This window comes from Rhinolophus ferrumequinum, chromosome 28 (genome assembly GCF_004115265.2).
Source record: "Rhinolophus ferrumequinum isolate MPI-CBG mRhiFer1 chromosome 28, mRhiFer1_v1.p, whole genome shotgun sequence".
Lineage (NCBI taxonomy): Eukaryota > Metazoa > Chordata > Mammalia > Chiroptera > Rhinolophidae > Rhinolophus > Rhinolophus ferrumequinum.
In genome coordinates this window covers 6,134,099-6,158,095 of record NC_046311.1, presented here as the reverse complement: position 1 = coordinate 6,158,095, position 23,997 = coordinate 6,134,099, and the positions used below count along the sequence as shown (strand labels likewise).

The 23,997-nt window shown below is 39.1% G+C and overlaps 1 protein-coding gene across 3 annotated transcripts in view; it reads left to right on the top strand.

Moving 5' to 3' along the window:
- The window catches only part of AGBL1 (AGBL carboxypeptidase 1), a 563,788-nt gene that overhangs the window by 395,072 nt on the left and 144,719 nt on the right, over window positions 1-23,997 (top strand). For all 3 annotated transcript variants that reach the window (XM_033100349.1, XM_033100350.1, XM_033100347.1), the window contains one exon: window positions 7,890-8,053. In XM_033100349.1, coding sequence (XP_032956240.1) covers window positions 7,890-8,053 — 164 coding nt within the window. The remainder of the gene's footprint in view (window positions 1-7,889; window positions 8,054-23,997) is intronic.

The following is a 23,997-nucleotide window of genomic DNA, read 5'->3' as shown; positions in this document are numbered from 1 at the left end:
GGGGTTTATCATACAACCCTTAGGGTATTTACTATTCGATTCCTAGATGTTTTACAGTTGTGTTGCTCTTGTGAATGGGATTTTTATTATACTTAATAATTTATTTTGCTGGTTTATAGAAAGAAAATTGATTTGGGGATATTTAATTTGTAACCTGTCTGCTCACTCAATTCTTGCCGTATCTCTCATTGATTTTCTGTTTTCAGTTGATTCCTTTGGTTTGTTTTAGCACATAATCAGTCGTCAAATAATGATAATATGATTTCTTTCGTCTAATATTTATGACTCATTTTTTCTTATCTTATTGAATTGTTTGGAACTTGTCAAATAATGACAAATGACAGTAGTGAGAGCAGGCCATGGTTTGGGCCATAGTTTTAAGAAAGACTGTATATGTCAAGTGTGATTTTGACCACTGGTTTTATTTAAGTTTTTGCTATTATTAAGATAATGATAAATACTTGGATAATGTGTGGTGGGCTAAGTACTAATCTAAATTTATATATATATACACACATACACACACACACGGTGCCAAAAAAATGTATGTGCTTTTTCAGAAAGGAAAAAAACTATTAAAATTGTAATACTCAATATATACTAGTAACAAAAGATAATTACAAGTCACATTTGACTTCTGCAATTACAAGAGGTGCTCAAAGTGGTTCCCATCAGTGTAATTTTAATAGTTTTTCCCTTTCTTAAAATGTATATACATTTTTTGGCACCCTCTGTATATAGCCAATTGAAGTTATTTATGTTCAGAAATAGGAATATTTTGAAATAATGATACAACGTGACCGAGAAAGTATTTTTCTAAGAATGACATGGGAATGACTTCATTAGGGAATCTACTAACGTAAATGTTAATACATAAAGAGATCAAAAGGCAGAGGAGAAAAATGAAAACGAGGGACTTCTGGATGGATGCAGCCCTGTGTGATCAAAGTCTTCGTACATGAGCCCACCAGGCGTCTTTCTGAACCTAAGAGAGCAGGGTTGCAGGGTGGGTGTCAACGCAGGCCCTCAGGGCCCCGATGGCTGATCCCTCAATCCCAGTGCTGCCCCACTTACTGTATGGCCTTGTGGGGACGTCATTTGAGCTATCAGTGTCTCAGTTTTCCCATCTGTATAATGGGGATACCAATCATCATCACCATCATAAATATAATAAGACCATCTATTTCATGGAGCGGCTGTGATAATTCAGTGAATATGTATGTAGATATACTGGGTGTGCCAAAGTAATGTATACAGATGGACACTTTGGTCACTGTTGCTCAAGCAGTAGTTCGCCAGACACACATAGATGAGGTTGGCTTGCTGCGTTATGTGCTGTAATGATCAGTTTTTGGTGTTAGGGTTATGTTAATATTTTCCCAGTTTTTTACTGAGTTATAATTGACATAAAATATTAGTTTCAGGTACGCAACAGAGCGATTCAGTATAGATACAGATTGTGAACGGATTGTCACTGTGAGTCTAGTTAACGTCCATCACTACACAGTTACAATGGTTTTTCCCTTAGGAGAACTTTTAAGATCTCTTAGCAACTGTTGAATATACGATAGAGTATTAACAACTCTGCTTACCATGCTGTACATTATATCGGTTATTTTATAACTGGAAATTTATTCCTTTTGACCCATTTGCCCACCACTGACTCTAGAAACCACCAATCTTTTCGCTGTGTCTATGAGTTTGTCTTTTTGGGTTTTTTTAGATTCCACATATGAATGAAATCATATAGTATTTGTTTTTCTCTGACTTATTTCACTTAGAACAGTGCCTTCAAAGCCTATCCATGTTGTAGTAAAGGGCAGGATTTTCTTTTTTGTGGCTAAATAATATTTCATTGTATACAGGGGTGCCAAAAAATGTACGCACATGACTTGTATTCATTTTTTTATATTGGTATATATTGAGTATTACAATTTTAATACAGCTTTGTCCTTTCTTAAAATGTGCATGCATTTTTTTTTTTTGGCCCCTTGGGGAGTGTGTGTGTGTCTGTGTATCATATTATCAGTTCACCTTCTGATGGATACTTAAATGGTTTCCATGTCTTGGCAATTGTAAATAACAGGGTTATACCAAGATTTTAAAAGAAACTATGAAACTTCTCTTTATGTGTGGTTTGCATTCAACGCTTCCTCTTTGGGTTTATCTTTCTGAAACCCATGCACATAAACAACGTTTTTGAGGCACAATATTTTCTCCTCAATTCGGCACATCTTCCTTCATTGTCTTTGGTGTTTAATAGTGTGAGCAAATTTTGGCTATTAATTATAGGGATCGTAATACTTTTATGTTTCAATTCTTTAATTATAGCTTATATATTAGGTGAGGCTGTTTGATCTGCAGACTCAGATTATTTTTTAAATACACAGAAGATTTCCCTCCCTTCTCCTCATCTTCTTGTCTCTCTCTTTCCTCCTCCTTGATTTCTGTGAGGATTACCATGCCATCTGAGTTTGCAATTCCAAATGGGAGTAGATCCCTTTTCCTTAATCTATTCTAAAATTCTTATTTATATGTTTAACTTACTATTTTAATATAGTTTTTCCTTGAGATATTGAAAATTTTATGAAGTTGTCTTTTACATAATGTATTTTATGTTCTGCACTGAACAGTTTAACTCTCTCTATTGGCTTTTAATTTAGAAATTGTATTTTGCATCCCAATAATCTAGTTTCTTTTGAGCTCTTATTCCCACTTTATGCCTTTTGCTACACTTTCACCAATGCAATATACTCTCGATTCTTTCTGAGAATATAAACAAAAAATTGCCCAGATTTTTCTCTTTTCTGGCAGTAAATATATTTCATAAAAATACATTTGTCTTGTGTCTTTATAGTGCTACCCTTTTAACTAATATTTCTGCATAGGCATAAGATCTTCCCTTTGTGTATGTTTACAGAGGGCGTTCAATGATGCCCAGTTTTATAAGAAGTGATAGACTTTGCCAGAAGTAGTTGTAGGTTTTTGAGGCAGATACTAATCCCTGTTTGCTTATAATTTGTGTTTGGGCATAAAGACAGAGCTATGTGCAACACTTAACGACTGATTAAAAACCACACAAAGCCAGGACCTGCGAAAAGGACCCTGCCAGTCAATGAACTTGTAAAACCACAGTCTGCAAAGGGTGAAAGTAGAAATGATTGACTGTCTTGGCTATGTCTTTGGGTAGAGCAGAAAATAAAAAAGTCTTCATTTATAATTTCTCAACACAAACCCTCCATCAAGCAGGTTTGGGGTCACAATTCAAAGATGTACAGTATAGCCCAAAGGCTGCAAGCAAAGCTTTAGCATATAGTGGTCTCTGATTGTAGTCCCCAAGTACGTATGGGAGGAAAACACAAGTTCTTGCTGGAAGAAAGAGCATTAAAACCAATCCACAAAGGCTTTCCTCTGGTTCAAAACAATATGAATTTAGAATTTTTTTTAAAAAATCATGAAATACTTAAGGAAGCCTTCCTTATTGACATTAAACAGAAAAATCAAACTCATAAATGATGCCCATAGAGACCGTATGTGCAGGACTAATCAGGTTAGGGAATGTAAAATCACTCTGTTCATAGTTTTTCAGAGTTTTTGAGATGAATGACTTAAAAAGCAGATTCAATAAAGCTGCAGAGAGAATTATTAAAGTGGAGCATTGATACAAAAAAAAAATTCAGAGTTACAGTGATAGAAAGAAAAGCTCTGAAAGTAAAGAAAGATGGAGGACAGAGTGAAAATGATTTAATAGTAGTATTAGGCCTATCTTTGATGTTTATCTCACATTGTGTGCTCACCACCCGGAGTCAGTTCTCCTTCCATCACCATATATTTGATCCCCCTTACCCTCATCTACCACCCCCCTCCCCCCTTACCCTCTGGTAACCACTCAACTATTGTCTGTGTCTATGAGTTTTTGTTTCTCATTTGTTTGTCTTGTTCTTTTGTTGTTTTTGGTTTATATACCACATATCAGTGAAATCATATGGTTCTCTGCTTTTCCTGTCTGACTTATTTCGCTTAGCATCATAGTCTCAAGATCCATCCATGTTGTCACAAATGTTCCTATATCATCTTTTCTTACTGCCGAATAGTATTCCATTGTGTATATATACCACAACTTCTTTATCCATTCATCTATCGAAGGACATTTTGGTTGTTGCCATGTCTTGGCCACTGTAAGCAAAGCTGCAATGAACATTGGAGCACACGTGTCTTTATGGATAAATGTTTTCAGATTTTTGGGGAAGTGGCAATTTTTTAAAGATTTTGGTGTATGGATGTTCTCTTGATAAGATCATAGAGTCTCCTCTCCAAATTTTTGAATTTTATTGGCAACTCATAAGAACATTGTTTAAAAGTGTGTTTTGGGGTTTGGGGGTTGCCGCGTCTGCTTTCGTTCCAAATCTTCACCAGAAATTACATCAATACATGCTTATCATTAAATCATAAGCATTTCCATAGTGGTAATTGTTATCATTATCATTTTAATGGCTTCATTATATCCCATCAAATTTATTTCATTGTAATTTTCTTAGTCATTTTTCTTTGTTAGATATTTAGTTTATTTCTCACAAGTTTTGATTATTATATATAATCTTGACATAATATACATTTTATGCACATAGCATAGAACCTGTTTTGAATAGTCCTTAGGAAAAGTTCTTAGAATTGATATTATGTCATATGTCATTGTATTTTGATATGTGCCAGCTTTTATCAGAAGTCATACTAAGTATTTTAAATCTGAATATATGTCTACCAATTTGCTGGGTGTAAGAGACATTTTTGTTTAAATGACAGAATATTTTCCCATGTTTGTTTATTAATTGCTTTTCCTCGTAAGTCATCAGTGTGTATGCTTTTTAAACTTATTTTTTTGTGAACTCTGGATCTGTCTTACCAATAAGTAATTTTCTGTAATATCAAAAATTATGTGATGATGAGGGTGGTGGCCCATTTTAGATTCAAATGTACATTTCAGTTCAACTTATTTTGGGGTGAGTTATCAAGAAAAAAATTTTAATCATGTAAAGAATTGTGCCAGTGAGTTTGCTTACCAATATGGTACATAGGTGTTGATATTTTCTAGCAATCTTGGTATCTGAGTATTGTGTGACCGACATGGCTTTTTGGATCACCCAACACTCATTTCTAACACCCTTCTCTCCTACCTGTCTCTTTAAAGAGTTTGAACAAGCTAAATAAAATACCCAGTTTCCAGACCGTTGTACAGCTAGAGTTGGCTCAATCATACAGTTCTAGCCAATAAAATCTAAGGAGGACTATATGCCTTCTTCCCCCATTTTCTCTTTCTTCTCCCTTGAATTACGATATTCCAGCCCCCTTGCAATCATGATGAGAAAACCCAGAGAATGGCTGGTAGAGCTTTGGATTTTGTGAAAACATTAAAACAATGCCATGAACTTCTACTCCCCAAAATTCGGTGTGAAAAATAAAACCCCTTTTTGTTTAAGCGACTATAGTCAGGATTTCTATTATTGACTACGGGAAAAAAATTCCTAATTAATACATCAAAGCTGTGGGGGGGGTTGGATTTCTATTAAGAGTCACTTTTAAACTCATCTGAAGTCAGCTCTGTTTACAAATGTGCTGTTATGCATCCATGATAACCAAGTGGAGATCAGAATTTGTAAATTTTACCTGTTTTCGCGGCTCATAATCAGAGATGTGAATGCATCTCCTGGAGCAAAAATTAAATTTTTAAAAATGTTTATGACATTTGACAATGGAAATATAATTTAAAGGCATTCATATATTCACTACCCAGGAAAGTCAAGTTCAACTTGACAAGTACAGTATGCCTCCAAGAGAGAATAGTCCACGCCTTTCCATAGCCACCCATTTATTGCCACGACTTACCCATTTGTCATGTGTTGAGGATACGCCATATGGCAGTCTATGTGCTCCAGGGAAAAAGAAATGGATACTCCTTAGTCCTTGCCTTCGAGGATTTCACTTTCAGGCTGGGTATGGGAGGTGAGAGGAGGCCGTTCAGATAAACAAATATTTTTGATGCTGTGAGAAAGTAAAGAGAATAGAGTAGTACAGACAGGTGAACAGTAGAGGACAAAATGGAGTCTGGGACCCCACAGCCAATAAGCGGTACATGTTCCTTTACTTGAGGTCTTCTGGACCAGTCTTTTTATGACACCAGCTGTTGCCTAAAATCAGTGGACTAATATCTGGGATAGGGAGATACTTTTGCTTTGTAAAAATGCTATCATTTTGGCCGTCATTGCATGGAAGTTGACTGGTGTGAAGGAATTGCCGTGACCTGTCAGTATGGTGTGTGCTGTAAGATTTATTCCCTAAGGACTTGTCCTGCACATGCTGGGGTGCTGCCTGCCCGAAGGGGCTGGATTTGTACGCATAGTTCCCTTGTCTACTCACCTTTGCCATCAGTGAGGTGGCTGGCTGAGGAGGAGGATGTGACTTGAAGCTCATTTCTCCCAACAAAGCTGCCAGGAAAACAGAGTGGAGGGAAAGAATCAGACCTTAGAGCTTTAGCACATGGAAAGAGACTCGGAGTTTTTTCTCCCTTTACAAAGGGATCTTTTCTATGGACTTAAGAAAAATAACTTGTTAAACATCTGTCTTTCCCCTCCCACTGCTGCTGTTTATAGAGGAACAGATTTCCGTTCACTCGAAAGTAATGTCTCCTTTCTTTAGGAAAACAGGTGTCCAAACATGCAGCAGACCAAATTTTCAAACAGCTGAAATAAACTTGAGAACTTTCCACTTGCCTTTATTCTTTCACCTAGAAATTATTTTGTGAGGCTTACGATTTCCAAGGTTGGAACATTGTTTTTTATCCCTGGGACTATTATGACCACCATCTTTTAAGATTTTTACTGTCCCATCGCTGTTCTCTGTATCACTTTTATTTGGAGGTGAAGCTCCATTTAAAAACAACAACAATATTCAATTGACTTTTTTTGATTTAATTAAAATGTATTTTATAAACACAAAGACCTCAGGACCACTTTGAATTTTGTCCTATTAAACATCTTTACTAGGAAGAAGGGAAGAGAAATTGAGCGAATACTGATCGGTATTGTGAGGACTTTGAAATATTCCTTCTAATTACATGCCCACGTGTGTGGAGGGAAGAATTACCATCCTATTGTACAGATGAGAAAATCAAGGCTAATGGAGTTCACTAAGTCCAAGATTACACTGATGGAAAGCAGTGAAATCAGGATTCAAACCTAATTTCAGAGCGGCGCACATCCTACCTCACCATGTGATAGAGTCCCTCTTAATCCATGTATAGCACTTTCTGTTGAGTAGTCAAGTCAGAATTCACTTCCTAGTGTCTGTTAGTAACTGCAAGGCCCTGAGTGAAGTGTCTGTTCTATGGGTCTAAATGTTCTCTATGGAGAAAAGAATGATACCTACCTCATGGTTCAAAATAAATAGCTTTGTTTTTTAGGTTTCACTATTTATATATGAAGGATCCACCCTCACCCTTCTCCACTGGGTGATACATTTCTGGGAGAGAAAGGGGATTTCTTAGGTTGTTTACACACTTTTGTTTCAGCAGTGAAATCCTTTAAAAATATAGGTAGAAGCGCTGCTGCTTTGACTGCAGTGGGTGAGGTGATGTCTAGATCTCACCCACCCTTCTGCCCGATAGCGCCCTGTCAGGTCATGAACTCAGGTACTTCTGGGAAACCCTGGGTGTCGGCGTAACGCAGACTGACAACCACCCATCCACAGCACACAACAAAACACATCGAACGGTGACTGAGAAATACCATGAGTCCTCAGTATCTGTGATAGGCGTGTGTCCGGGGTCCCTCTCCCCACTGTGAAATGGTCTCCCCTCAGTCGAGTCACTGTGGACTGCTTTGTTTACGTGGCAGGGTCTGCAGTTCGGCACCCGGGAACTGGAGGAGATGGGCGCCATGTTCTGCCTGGGCCTCCTCATCTTGGAGCTCAAATCCGTCACCTGCAGCCGTCAGCTCCTGAGCCGTGCGGTGGCGCTACTGAATGCTGAGGAGGACACCCTGGACCTCCACTTGCAGAGGTAGGATGCTCACCAGGGAGGGAGGGGGGTTACCTTTGTGTTGCTTGGGAGAACGCACAGCTCAGAAATGGAAATCCAGTAGACCCAGGGGTCTTGGACAAAGAAGAAGGATGGAGGAGCCACCAAATGAAGGTAAGAGCAGACCTCGGACACCCTCACTTCCTGCGGAAGACTCGGAGCACACACGTACGTGTACCCAGAAATGCAAGTATGAAGCTACATGTGTTTTTAAATGTGCATTAATGCATTTTGTTTATGGTAATGAAGATGCAGCTTGGTGACACCTGTGCACAGGTATCACTATGTGCATATGCTGGTACTTGCCAGTGTGTGTTTATAGCTGTACACATACCATTTTGGAGCAATTACTTAACCAAAGGAAAAGGCAGTCTCACTGCCCATAGCGAGGCATGTGGGGTCCAGAAACGTTTTAATCCTTCTGTCCTTAGATCACAACATCCTTTCTCAGGACATGAGAGGAACCACCTAAAATGGGAGTCTGCATTGGCCTGGAGAACCTGACTTAGCTACGGCAGGGAAAGCTGGGGCTCTGAAAATGCTGAGGGTCCTGATGGGTCAAGGGGGGAGAACCATTATCCACATGAGCCCTTCCGGTGCCCTTTAGTGTGGACAGATCTGTTAGACTTGACAAAAGCAGATTCAGGGGACAGGAAGGGACGAGATAATGGCCACGTGATAGAAGAGAAGATCAGGGAAAGCCGGAGTTGTCCAGGCTAAGACGCTGCATTTTGAGGGAATGGCTATTGGGGGATGAAGTGCTGACTGGTACATAAGGGGGGAAAAAATCTCATCTCATGCTTCATGTCCAAAGCCATTAATACTGAGGTCATCTTATTTCTAGCTCATTTTCATCCATTGTCGTCCTGCCACTGTGAGGCTGCTATTCCAGTGTGATCTCCCACCAAATGGCCAGTCCAGGCTAGAAGGATCTAGCAGTGTACATTAATACTGCTTTGGAAGGCCCTGGTTTCTGTGAGACTTAATTCCCTAAGCGCCGTCATTAACTCCCTCATCACCCTGTGCTCTAGATCGCAGACTGTGGAAACTTACCTAAATGCGGGCCTCCTTGCTTTCTAGAGTTGCTGCACAGGTTTGTTTTATTGTGACACCGCACCACTTCCTTCTGCCCCAAGGGCCCGAACGCCTTGGCGTGTTCGGTGTCCTTGTGATGTTTCAGCCTCCCTTCTGAGGCAAGCGCTCCCACCTGCCAGGGTAGATGGTTCAACTTGTCTTTTCATCTTGGTCTTTGCGAAGCTGTCTTGGGTGCAGGTATGCCCGAATTTTCTTCCTCCCTTTCCTTCCCCCCCACCCCTCACTTCAGCTACTCATTGAGGGAAGATCGAGGAGCCCTGCATTGCTTGCTTTCCCCGAATTGATTGTGCCCGTCTGTTTGATCCAGTGCAGTGAAGATTAGTTGCCTGTAAACTGGAACAAGAAGGAATCTATCAAAGAAGTGCCTTTTCTAATTCAAGTCTAAAGAATTTGGTGTCAGGCTTCAAATACAATGTCTGCGGTATGTGGGTGATCATAGCCTGTGGTCTTCCCTGCCGGGTACCCATCCCACTCAACCGACTATTAATTTTTTAGTTGAAGCTTGATGTCCTCCATGTTCTTTCTTAGGCTGGTGCAGTTTAAGGGCAGAATACCTACTCTAGAGGATGCGCTTAATATGTGTGTTTGCATAGACGTGAATTACATTGGCGAGGCGTGGAGTTCACTGGAGAGCAACAGGAGGAATCTATTTCACCCAAACGTTTGTATCCTTACATACTTGTCTATTCATTGAGGCAGTTGATCAAAACAGATTGTGGTTCCTGCTCACAGGACCTGTAAACTACATGGCTGAGAGGAAAATCACCCTGAAAATGTCTTGACCCAGGAAATATTTCAGCCACTAAGTGTATATTCATTAAAGGATGACAGAGGGGAACTTTGTAAAATGAAATCTATTGGTTTGAAACCAGCAACAGGCTGTGTGCGTACCCTCTGATTAGTTTCTGATGAATAAGTCTACATCATGAGCTACAGAATTTCTTCGTATATCTTTTAGCTGTTTGTGTGTCTTCTTGGGAGGAGTGTCTGTTCAGGTCCTCTGCCAATTTTTAAATTGGGTTGTTTGTGTTTTTATTTTTGAGCTGTATGAGTTCCCCAGGTTTGTAAGTTTAGTACCTATGTTTTCTTCTACGCAATTTATGGTTTCAGGTCTTATGTTTAGGTCTTTGGTCCATTTTGAGTTAATTTTGGTATGGTGACAGATAGCGGTCTAGCTTCATTCTTTCGCACGTGGCTTTCCAATTTTCCCAGCACCATTTATTGAAGAGGCTCTCTTTTCTCCACTGTATGTTTTTGGCTTCTCTGTCAAAAATTATCTGTCTGTGTTTATGTGGCTTTATTTCTGGATTTTCAATTCTATTCCATTGGTCTGTGTTTCTGTTTTTCTGTCAGTACCATGCTGTTTTGATTATTGCCATCCTGTAGTACAAGCTAAAGTAAGGGAGTGTGATATGAAGAAAATGCTCAACTTCACTAGCTATTAGGGAAATGCAAATCAAAACCACAATGAGATACCACCTCACACCTGTTAGAATGGCTGTCATCAAAAAGACAAATAAGTGTTGGAGAAACTGGAGAAAAAGGAAACTTCATACACTGTTGGTGGGAATGTAAATTGGTACAGCCACTTTGGAAAACAGTATGGAGATTCTTCAAAAACTTAAAAATAGAATTACCATGTGACCCAGCAATCCCTCTCCTGGGTATCTACCCAGAAAATCTGAAAACATTTATCTGTAATATATGTTCTTCGATGTTCATTGCAGCATTATTTATGGTGGCCAAGACATGGAAACAACCAAAGTGTCCTTCAGTAGATGATTGGATAAAGAAGGTGTGGTATATATACACAATGGAATACTACTCTATCATAAGAAAAGATGAAATACTGCCATTTGTGACAACATGGATGGGTCTTGAGATTATTAGGTTGGTGCAAAAGTAATTGCAATGTTTGCAATTATTTTTAACCTTTTATACTGCAGTTACTTTTGCACCAAGCTAATATTAGGCTGAGTGAAATAAGCCAGGCAGAAAAAGTCAAGAACCATGTGACTTCACTCATATGTGAGATACAAAACTAAAAGCAACAAAGGAACAAGACAAATAAAAACTCAGACACAGACAACAGTTTAGTGGTTACCAGAGGGTAAGAGGGGAAGGGGGTGGTAGACGAGGGTAAAGGGGATCAAATATATGGTGATGGAAGGAGAACTGACTCTGGGTGGTGAGCACACAATGTGATACACAGATGATGTATTATAGAATTGTACACTTGAAACCTAATTTTACTAACCATTGTCACCCCAATAAACTTAATTACAGAATACAATTTTTTTTTTTAAAAATGGCTTGTGCAATGAGGGAAAAAGACCTGTCTGCAGATCCATTACGGCGTCTTTTGCTCTTCTTTCCTCTGTTTTTCTCCTTCCTCTCAGTCTTATCTCTGGGCATAATTGTGTGTGTGCTGCAGGAATTCTAAGCCACTTCTTCAGGAGGTGCCCTTTATCCATTGTGACAGGTCTTTTGCAAAGTCATTTAACAGTTTTGCCGAGTCAGGCACTGCTCATCTCACTTGGTATCCTTTCCTTGCCTCTTGCTCTTCTCAGCGGAGCTCCCCTCTCTCCATCTGTCGCTTCCTTAAGAGCAAGAGAAAGCTCAGCGTTTCCATTTGTGATTTTGCAGTAGCTTATTCTCCCAAATTAGTCCCACTCCCTTAACTGGGGCCCCCCTTAAGCATCAAGATAAGTTCATTGAGTCCTCCGTTTAGTTTGATAAGGCCGCACTAAAAAAAATCAAAGTCTTCCATAGGTTTTAGAAAACATAATTTTCAGTAATCAAAAAGATGACTTTCATTTAAAAATGGTTTTGTCTTTCTGAATGGTTCACTGTCTTGAATCACCCATGATCCAACCCCCTTTTGAGAACCGTTGTTAACATTTTGGTGAAATTAGACTATTTTTTTCACCTACTAATAAACAGATATGTAATCCCCTTCACCACACTTACAGGAGTTCTTTGTAAATACTTGGTAAATACTGTGTTGTTGTTTTTTTTTCCTTAGTAGACATTATTTTTTAGAGCAGTTTTAGGTGCACAGTAAAATTCAGAGGAAGGTACAGAGAATTCCCATATGCACCCAACTCCATTTGTAGTAGTTAAAGAAAGGCAAATTTGAATATTTTTGGTAAAATTATATGCTTATTTTCTACAATAAGTGAACAAAAATAATGCAAAGCCAATGGTAGTGTGAAAAAGGAAAGTATAATAATGTCAAACAGCTTTCTGTAAATTGGTTTACTTTCCTCTGGAGAGGAATTTGGCAACTTGCAACAAGGTCCATAAAACCCTCCCATTTCATCCGGTTTCCAGCTTGAAAACCCCTCAAGAAAATAAACTTAGCAGAACACAATATTTAATATGTAAATATTTATCGCAATGAGACATATATGTCCAAATAAATTTAAACAACCCAAATTGCTCGCAGTAATAACATGAAAGAACATTGTTGATTGATTTTCTAAAATACTATGAAATGATGAAAATACAGAGCATTTTAGTGTATGTATAAGATAATAATAATAATAGAAACATTCATTGGAACCTCACCATGAACCAGATGCTGTGCTAAGTATTTTGTAAGCATGACCTCACTTAATCATATAAATAATTCTGTGCAATAGATGCTATTATTAGCATCCCCTTTTACAAACAAGGAAATTAAGTTTTATGGCGGGTAAGAGGTTTGCCAAATGGCATGAATCTTGTAAGAGATGGCTTGCTTTTGAATCCAATTCTGTCTATCTTCAATTCTCAAGTTCTTATCTTCTCTGATATTTAGCCTTTTAAATAACAAATGAAAAAAAAGAAAAAGCAGGATAATTAATGGTATACATAAACTGATTGTGATTTCAACAACACAGAGACACACTGACAGAGGTGGGGGCCATTCAATGTATAATCTAAAACAAACTTTATTAGTTTGTTTTTCTGTACAGTTCCTAAAAGTATATGTTTGGTGACTAGATGTCTGAGTGTGTTTGTGTGTAAGTTTTAAAATCGGAATGATTTGGGCTCATTTGGGCCCAGAATTAATCCATGATTGGTGGAATACTATTCAGGGAAAACTAAATGTATAGCGTCCTGGGTGGTATCTATGTCACCATAGGTTGAACGCATGGAGAGAATTCAGAAGAGAAAGACAAAAGGCACTGAAAGCAGAGAGAGGAGTTAAAGTGCATTTTCTTCATACTGCATTTGCTATTTGCAAAATGTTACCACCGAATAATAACCTTGAAAGTGAACCTATAAGAATTCCTATTTCACAAGTGATTTCCAAGGTGTCGTTAAGTGATTTACCCATTGCCACTCAGCACTGGGGATCTCTTTCGTCTCTGCCTCAGGCTCAACCAAATGAATGGCTGGTCTCTTGCCTATGAATCTAGAAATACCTGCAAATAGCGTAGGCGACCAGCCCCTGGAAAAGGATTTCAATCAAGGAACTCATTGTTCTACTCTCTATATCCACTACAGCCCTTCTCCTTTGTTATTCTAAAAATGGAAGGCAGATAAAAACCTTTGAAGTTTTCCCAAACAAGAGAGCCTGTTTTTAAGAAGGTTTCACCTGCCCGTGGGTGGGTAATCTAAGTTAACTAATAGCTTTCATTAATTTTTAGAGTACTGCCTTTTTCTTTTTATTCTTCATGTTGAGTTTATTAAGTAACCCCATAACCCTCTGTGGGCCGTTAGGATTAGGGTTCAAAACCACATCCCCTGTAAAAATTGACCGCATGTGGTAGAGAAAAACCAAACTATGGCTACCACAAAGATGAAGGAAGAAGAAGGAAGGAAGGGAAGTCTTCACAGGAGAAGAAGTCAAGGTCATGGTTTTCAAGTTAGCAGACCCTCATAAGGCTAACAAGAATTATAGCTAATTTACATGTTTGGGTTGTTAGCTCTTGAACTTGGATGACTCGGACATAGAAGGAAGTTTCTTAGACTCCCGGGGCTCCCATGGAATCACTTGTGAAATAGGAATTCTTTTTAATTTCTGTGGACATGTCCATGTCTTGCCTGATTCTTTATTCAGCTGTCCAATTCTCCCTTCTTAGGAAGGAGCAAAGTAAAGTAGCCCAGACACATCCACTGCACCCAAGATGAAATAGTCTATTAAGGTTTTTGCTGTCCCACAAATTTCCATGAAGCCTTCACCTCAGTACCCAGCACAGTTTTTATTAAGGGCATGTGGCTTCGATTCAAGGCACCTCAGTTCTGGTTCCAAATATTCCTGATGACAACTGGCTCTGAGCCTCTGGGGAGGTGGTTTAACTTGTTTACTCTGATTTCTTAGCTTTCCAATTAAAGATCTCTTGATTTCTCTCAGCTCTAATAGCCTATACTGGGGATGCCCCAAAAATGTACACATTGTAAGAGATGTTATCTACGTATTGCTTTTCGAAGTTGAGTTGAATTTTGGCAGCAACATGTAGTATGACGTTCGCTCAAAAGATAGCGTCCATCAAATGAATGCTAGCGTCATTCATTGTGTTTCAACTTTAATACAGTTTTTTCCTTTCTTAAAAGGTGTATACATTTTGGGGGGCACCCCCTGTATTTATTCCCAAGGCTATAGCTACTGGCATCTTCCTATCGCAACATGAGCAGTAAGGTTGCAACCCTGAATTCAAGACATACAAGGCAAGACAGTTGAATTATGCTAAGTGGTGCAACGCTCATATTCGATTAAATGAAAATTGAAGTTCTTCTCTCTGCCTGCTGAGTGGATAATAAAGGGACAGAAGCTTAACTGTACATAGGTAACGAAGAAGTTATACATAAATGTTGAGGAGAGAGGAACTAATGTGATGTGTTCAGAAGTAGATGTCACCAACTGTGGGGGAAATAGCATGCCGGGGAGGATGTCAAAGCAACCACCCGATGTCCAAAGTAAAATCTGGTAAAACATGACCCTTGAAGACGGAACGTAAATATTATGAACAGGAGTCACAATGTGTACTGTTTCTGTTCCTAGAGATAGATGCTTCAGGAGAAAGGAGTTGTGATTTACCTCTGCTTGATTACTTTCATTCCTTTCGATGAGTTTGTCCAACCCAGCACTCAAGTAAATGGGGTAGCTTTTCAGTCACGTGATAGCCTCACAGACTTCCTGATTCTCTTACTGGGGAGAGATGAGTCTATTGGAAAATGGAGATAGCTTAGCATCAGCCAATGGGGTGTCAGTACATTGGGAATGGAAGCTATATTAGATACGGTGTGATACCTGTATCACACTGATTTCCTACAGGTGAGAGACTATATTAGATATGTTCATGATGACTTGGTATTTGTCATTTTGTCATGTGGCTTTGAAACAGGGACGCTGACTGGCTCCCTGTACTTGGCCGGTGTATGACAAAGTAAACACGAGAGGTGCAACAGTGATGCTAGAACACCATGTGCCTGGAAGTGTGACAAAGATTTGATACGTTATCTTAAATAAAACAAGCCCTAGAAAGTTATTATCATTGTTGTTATTATTATAATTAATACATGGCGCAGGGGTGCCAAAAAATGTATACATATGACTTGTATTCATCATTTGTTATCAGTATGTATTGAGTATTACAATTTTAATACAGTTTTTTTCCTTTCTTAAAACGTGTGTGCGTTATTTTGGCCCCCTCTGTATATACGAGTATTTCCATAAAGCAGTTTACAGTACAGAAGGGATACTTAGGCCATGAAATGTGATCTATATAAGTCAGTGTTCTTAACCCAAAAGAGGGCTCCTCTAGTTCAGTGGAAAGGTCATCACATCTTCCATGGTAGGGAGACACCCTGCAAAGAAGACCCCACATTCTAAACCTTTCACGCACTCACTGTTCGAGGCCTTGAAACAAAACTAGCTAAGCTATTAGGTTGGTACAAAAGTAACCGTGGTTTAAAAGGTTAAAAATAATTGGAAAAACTACAGTTACTTTTTTGGCACCAACTTAATATCCTTGTCATTGTTATTGTTCATATGAGTTGGGGACACCCAAACCTGTCCTCATTGTAAACAAAGTTTATGCAGGTATCTTGAAGGTCTACCTAATATCAGTTATTTAAGGTTTGCCTTAGGAAGGATCGATTTAACTTGTGGAATGGGGGCGTGTGGAAATTGAAGGGACGCTGTCTCCTGTCAGTGAGGTCCTGGGGACATGGAGATAATTTGCCTTCCAGTCTCGGCTGTAGGTTAACCACTCAGGCAGTGGTGTAGTGGGAAGGAGACACCAGAGAATTGGGTGTGCTCATCGGAAAGTGGATTTCATTGGAGCCATATTTGCAAACTGCAATGGGGCAAACAGTATTTTACTGTTTGAAACTGAGCAAGAGACATAGTCTTTCGTCTGTAGGAAATCACTGTGATACAGGTATCAGGAAAGTGGAGGCTGGATTATCAAGAGAGGTTTATTAAGTACTTAAGAAATGAACTGGGCCTGACTGGAAGCCACCAAAGATTCTCTGCGAAAGAAAATGCTCAAATCTGATTTTATTGTAGTTTTATTGAGGTACAATTGATGTGCATATGTAATTGGATGAATTTGAGCATATATACATACTCATGAAACCATCACCTCGATCAAAATTTTAATCGTTCTCATTACCCCTCTAAATACTTTTGAGTCCCTTTGTAATCCATATCTCACCCAGACAACCAGTAATTTGCTTTCTGTCCCTTAATATAAGTCTATAGTTTAAGATTTTTATATAAATAAATCATAGAGTAGATACTCTTTATTCCCCATTTGGCTTTTTTTTCCCCCCACTCAGCACAATTTTGAGATTTATCCATGTTCTAATCTGACTTGATTTTTTTTTATATGGTTATTAGCCAGTTGATCAAAGAAACATAGAACAAATTGTTTACCTGTTCTTTGACCAGATACTCTGTTTCTCTAACAGCCTAAGATGGATAAGTCCTACCTTAAATGTTTTTCCCTAGTTATTCCCTCTGCCTGGTGTGCATTTCCTGTAGAGAGCTGCATAGCTGGCTTCCCCGAGACATTGAAGCCTCAGCTTAAATGTCGTAATGTCAGCTTAAATGTCACCATTTCAGCAAGACTTTGCGTGATCATTTTGCCTAAAGGAGCAATCCTAAGCACTACTATGATGACACCTTTAATTTAGTCTCGTCTGTCTCTCCCAGCTAGAATGTACAATCCATGAGAGAAGGAACTTTATCTGGCTTGTGAAAGCTGTATTCCCAATGCTTTATGCATAGCAGGTAATAAATAAATGAACAAGTAAATCTTTGCCAAGTCTTTCATCTTAAGTTTATGGGGAAATAGGAAGACCTATGAACTGAATAACAGTATAATGTAATGCAATGGTTATTAGCTGAAGGAATATATTCAGAATATGTTGATTAATGGCTATTTTTCTACCTGAATGGGGATTTATATTTTACAGCTTCATGTGAAGTCCTATTCCACAATTTTCACACATTAAAAAAATAAAGCACTTAACTGCAACTAACGATTATTTTATTTTCTGTATTATGTGAAGCTGGAAGACATAATGGTAATCGGCATTGTAAAATAATTTTGCAAATTGAAATGATGGATGGCACTAAAATGGTAAAAGTAGATAAGGATAAATTCTGCTCCAAGAGCCCCCAGTCAAGGGCACATCCCCTTGGAAGATGCACAGTTGTTTACGTGGGCTTGTAATTGATGGCTTAATAAAGCTCTGGGTGCTAAACCTACCAAACTTCTAATGACAACTCTGGTTTTGGCAGAAATACAAAATCCAGAGTTAGAGAGGGAAGGCTGTCCTTCTACGTTGCTCTTGTCAGTGCAAAACGTAGAGTGTTACAGTTTAGTCCTACACTGCAGAAATGAAAATAGTTTCAGTAGATTGCGTACAGAATAGTGGGGAGAATATGTAAGGAGTATTGCAGGTAATGAGTGGTAGAAAGAATGGGCAGTGTTTATTCTGTTAGCTGTTTTCAAATGGTTCCCTGCTGAAAAAAGTTTAAAAATTCTGGTTTGACTGGAAGTGGGGAACTTTATTATCTGATTCCACCTGGTTTGCGCAGAAAGACGTATTTAATAGTCATGTCCAAAGACAGAATGAGCTCTTACTGAATTCAGGCACACAGAGCATTTGGAAAAGGTTTTTTTGGATGGATTTAAGAATGTGAATTGCTACTTAGATGACAGCATGTTTAGACTGTATACCCACTCTGAGATATTAATTAAAATGTATCATAATATTAACAAAGAAAGTCATTTCACTTAATTCATTTAGGATGGAATTTAGCCCATTCACCTTTTAAAATAGGTGAAACCCTGAATTCTTCCCTAAATTTCTTACTGATAACGCGTAACCCACTGGAAAGGTAGGTATGAAGAGTGGCAAGTATTTGGGATTTGTTTGAAATTCTATCTTGCACCATTAGGGGATAAAGAAGATTTTTTTTTTTTCAAGCCATAAAAAGGTAGTTTGTGGGAGGGTGTAGAGAGGCTTAGTTTTATGGAGGTCTTAGTCACCACAGATAATCATTCTTTGTTTTTCAATTTCCATTGAACTGGTTGGTTTTATGTGGCAGTTTGCTGAGAGGGAACTGTCCAGCAGCTTGGGTGCTGAATTGTAGGGCTCTTGAAAGCATGTTTTTTCAGCAATCTCATTAGTAAAATGAAACTGCCAGTGATGAGATAAGCTTGCCCAATTTGTTTACTTAGGCATTCTATTTTTCAAAATTGCATTATTATCCAGAGGAAAGCATTAGCTATTTATGTATCTTTTATAAAGACATATCAAATTATTAGAAGTACAAAACATAGTAAAAAATCCATATTATGTTGTAGCCGGCATCTTTTTTTCTCTGGACAATTTTCTCTATTAACAAGAAGTGGAGACAAAGCAAGAACGGAGATATATTATGTGATGTGGAAGCAAAGCCATTTCTAAATAATGGTGTCGTGTTCCTGGAGGGTACTGTCAGCTCCTTATAACGCAAATGAGCATTTCAGCTAAAGTTTGCAAGCAAAACACAAGGCTAATTTCAAAATATTCGTCCCTCAGCAAACTGCAGGGGGCAAGAGTGAGCTTGTGTAAAAGCGTAGATTTCCCTGGGTGCTATCTTCTCACATGTATTTTTAAATCTTCCAACTTGTGATTATTATTTTTCAGCACTGAATTAGTGAATCATTTTACATAGTGCCATTATGTAAAATAAAATGATACTTTGTTTCTCTGCATTGGCCAATTACTTGCTGGAGAAAATTGGACTCCTGAAAGACACAAGTGTGCATAGTTTGGCAGATTACAGGAAAGCCTTGTAAAATGCTCCCAGATGTTGGATGCAAGAGAGGAGAAAATGCCAGGAACGAGGAATAAATGAAGGTGGGTTTCAGACATTATATAATCCATTGAAGTAAAAACTATGAAAACAAATTAGATCGTCGACATGAAATCCCCCTGGAAGGGCAATAACCATAGAGTTTTACTATATTAAACCCATTTGCTCCTTTCTTTCCCCCTTTTGCCTGAGGCTATTGTAGAAAATATTAAGGAACATTACTGCTAATCATTAATATAGCTGTTCCCCCTTATCCATGGGGGGTAACACTTCAAGTCCCCCAGTGGATGTCTGAAACCACAGAAAGTACCAAACCCTATAAATACTATGTATGTTGTTGTATACATACATAACTATGATAAAGCTTAATTTATATGAGGCATCGGAAGAAATTAACAATAGCTAATTATAGAACAGTTATAATCATATACCATAATAAAACTTATGGGAATGTGCCCTCCTTCCTACTGTCCCTCCCACTCCCCCCCCCCCCAGCAAACTAGCAGACATTATTTTTCCTTCTTTACAATTTCATGGATAGATTTGTTCTTACCATAGATCTTAGCAACCTCAGCGTACGAGTTTTTCTTGCCTGGTTAAACTTTCTTCTTTTCTTCATTTCTTCTTAAACTTTCTTCATTTCTTCTTCTTCACTTAAAGGAAGCCCTTTGTGTCGTCTCTTTGGCAGATCTGAATTGCCTGCATCTCTCCTCTCATGCTTTGGGGCCACTGTTTAGTAAAATAGGGTTCAGTTCAGCACAAGCGTGGAGATACCATGATAGTTGGTCTGATCACTGAGAGGGCTGCTAAGTGACAAACGGGGCAGTGAGTGTCTACAGCAGCGAGATGCTGGACAGGGGGGTGATTTACGTCCTGGGCACGCACGAGCAGGATTGCGAGAGATTTCATCCCGCTACTCAGAACGTGCAATTTAAAACTCATCAGTTGTTTATTTCTGGCATTTTTCATTTAGTATTTTTAGGTGGCACTTGACCGCAGGTCACTGAGTGTGGAGAAAGGAAAAACTGCAGATAGGGGCTGGGGAAGGATCTACTGTAAATAGTACATAAATATGAACCAACTCGTCTTCTCAGCCCAGAGTCACAGGAATGCAAATGGACAAAATTGGGACTGGGTTTTTTTGTTTGTGTGTTTTTCGTTTTTGTTTTTTAAGGAGCCTGACTCCATATCTAATTGCCAAGACTTCCTTTTATTTAAAGGGTGGTAAGATGGTTCCTGATAAGAACATTTTGTTTTTCAAAAGTTGAAACATCATAACTGGAGTCTTCTAACTTCAGAGAGCAATTGGAGGGACTGCCCCTCCTTTGGTGTGTGAGGATTCTTAAACTTTAGCAGAGCCAGATGAAGTGGGGGTTGTAAAAGTGGCCTCCTCTGAGTACTAGGATTGTTCTGGAATCAGAGCCTGCCGTAGCAGTCAACATCTGGCTCATGGTCAAGGGGTAATTAAGGAACCTTCAATTAAGAGGCTACTTGCAAAGGCAAGAATAAGGGAACCCGTAAAGGATGGTGAGGTCCCTGGGAAAAGCAGTGGTTCGGGGGAGAACCCAGGAAAGGTTGTCCTGACCTGTGAGACCTGACCTGCAGAAGAAGGCTGGCCTGTCCAGCAGGGCTGTCTTAGCTAGAAAAATGCAGCCACTAACAAACAGTGGAAGGAGATGGGGGAATGAATACCATCCCTCTTTGTCTTACGAACCCCTGATCTCCTGGTCATGTCACAGTTGGTCTCAACCCAACCAGTAGGCCAGGGCAAGGAGGCTTAGGCGAAGCAGTGCTGAGGTGAGCCTCCGAGGGCACAGAGCAGGATAGAGAAGGGTGAAGAGGAGGTCTGGAGGAAAAAGGAGAATATATAGCACATTCCACGTTTTAGATTCTTTTCCTCTTTGAAATACCCCCAACCCCCATCATTAGTTTTCATGTTTTTAGAGGTAAATAGACTGAGGTTAGTGGTTAGATAATTGCCCAAATTTAAATAAGGATTGGTCTGACGGCAGAGTCTTTAAACTCTTTCCCTTAATCCTGTTGCTACCCTCACACTCACCCCCTAGCCCCCGTGTTTGCAATGGTGATCTGTAGGGAAGATAAGCCACAGAAAAATACTCGTATGTTGTTATATTGCCTCTCCTCCTCAATGAATCTGCTTCATATACAGTGCTGATTTCTGTTTCCATAAAAGAGGTCGGCCGGCTCAACACAAGAAACACGTCAGAACTTCTCAGGCAAGGAAGCTCCATCTTCCTGTTCTCTGTCCTGCCCTTTATCCACTGCGGTACTTTCTCTGGGCGCTTCAGAAAGGCAGGAGGAATTGGAGCCAAGCATTCTGGGCAAGCCTTGAAATGCCATTCTGGGAACTTGTGCCATTAGGAAGATGGATCGTGAAGGTGTTTTGTGAAGGTTGTAGACAGTTTGACCACTGCCGACAAATTACAGATTTATTTAATAGGATTGTTGAATATGCAATGTAGTCTTTTCGTGGATTCCTTTTAGTAAGACCTCACCAAAAGCCTGTGAAACTTTCTTTAAAATAGTAAATTTGGGGAGGTCAAAGAATTGAATCTTTAAAACTAGGAAGATCAAGTATTATCAATCTCAAGTGACATCCCTTTCCTATATTTTTTACTTTTTTTTAACCTTTTTAAATAATTTGGGGCCTCCAAATAAATTGTCAAGAATATCCATATATCTTCACTGAGATTTCTCAAATGTTCCTATTTTGTCACATTGTCTCCCTCCCTTCTTCCCTCTCACACACATGGACACCCACCCACAAATATTTTTTTTTCTGAGTTATTGGAGAATCAATTGCAGACATCATGTAACCTTACTCCTAAATAGATCACTGTCCATTGCCTAAAAACAAGGAAATTCGTGTAGATAACCACAATGTAATTATAGAAAACAATGGTAATCGATACTGTAAAAATAATCTACAGATCTCATTCAAAAATGTTTAATGGTTTTAGTAATGCCCTTTTTAGCAAAAGGAAACAAACAAAATCTCGCATAAAGGAGGCAATTCAGAAGAGTAAGTTTCATTTAGTTGTCAAATCTCTTGTGCTTCCTTTAATCTAGAATAGTTTCTTGATCTTTACTTTACTTTGCATGATCTTTACATTTTTTTAAAGATGGCAAGCCAGTTATTTTGGAGACTGTCTCTCAATCTGGGTTTGCCTGAGGTCTTCTGATGATTAAATTTAGGTTATGTGCTTTTGGTAAGAATGCCCCAGAAATGGTATTCTCTTTCTCGGTGCTTCATGTCAAGAGGCATTTGGTGTGTATTTGTCCCATTCCTGACGATGTTTACGCTTTGATTTAAGGCAATGTCTGACAAGTTTCTCCAGTATAAAGTTACTATTTTCCCTTTCTAATTAATAAGGAACTTGCGAGAAGATGCCCTGAGACTATATAAATACTGTTTTCATCAAACATTTACCCATCACTTTTAGCATCCGTGGATGATTTTTGCCTGAAATAATTATTATTCTGGTGGAAGCCAAATAGTTATTTTCCAGTTTCGTTATTCTTTCTATGTTTGTTAGTTGGTATTCTAGTATAAGGAAGAACTAGTCCTTCTTAATTATTTACTTAACTTATATTTCTATGGATTCATTGATTACTGTGTTTTGCAATGAGTTGTTATAAATTACTATCATTATTTGTTGCTCAAATTGTCCTAAATTTGGATAGTGGAAACTCCTTCATACTGGCTCCCGTGTTGTTTTGACACGCCCGCATCATTCTTGGAGCATATCTTTGTTTTGGGCCCAGCAATATGTTCCAAGTTCGTCTGAGACTTGCCCCAATTCATCCCTGGAATCTCCCTTTTCCCAAAGATCTCTGGTCCTATTTGTGAACATGGTATTTAGACACTAAGATCTAAACATTAGGTGTGCATGTTACATTTTTAGCAGACCAGACACACACACACACACACACACACACACGCACGCACACACACACCCCATTTCTTGAATTGGTCTTTCTGTCCACAAGGAGGAATAGCTTAAACAACAGTATAGAGCCTTTCTTTAGGAAACACATAACCACAATTTGGCAATAACAACCTTTAAGTTATAATCAGAAACAGCAACTTTTAGCTGTGGGAAATTGGGAGGGAAAACAAAAGGACACACCAAGGGTGTGGGCAAGGGTTTCTGCTGCCTTGACCTTCCATTCTCTTGCCTCACGTGCTCCTAACTTCCCCGGTGTCACACTGCGTTGTTTTCAGAGGCACTTCTGTGTAAAGTCTAGTCCCTCCCCAAGACACTGGATGTCGCTTGATGTCACCAGACTTGATATTCAGGTTTCGGTTTAAATGGATTCATGCAAATGAAAACATTGGTGTTTGAGGTGGTGTTTACCAGCCTCCATATACAGTCCCAAGAAAGAGCCAGCAGGCTTAGGAATCCCATGGGAGGCTGTGAGGCTGAGTCCTCCCCGCCCTCCCCCAGGGAATAAGGTGCTGGAAGAGCGGCTCCATAACTGAGCCCTCTTGTCATTCCCACAG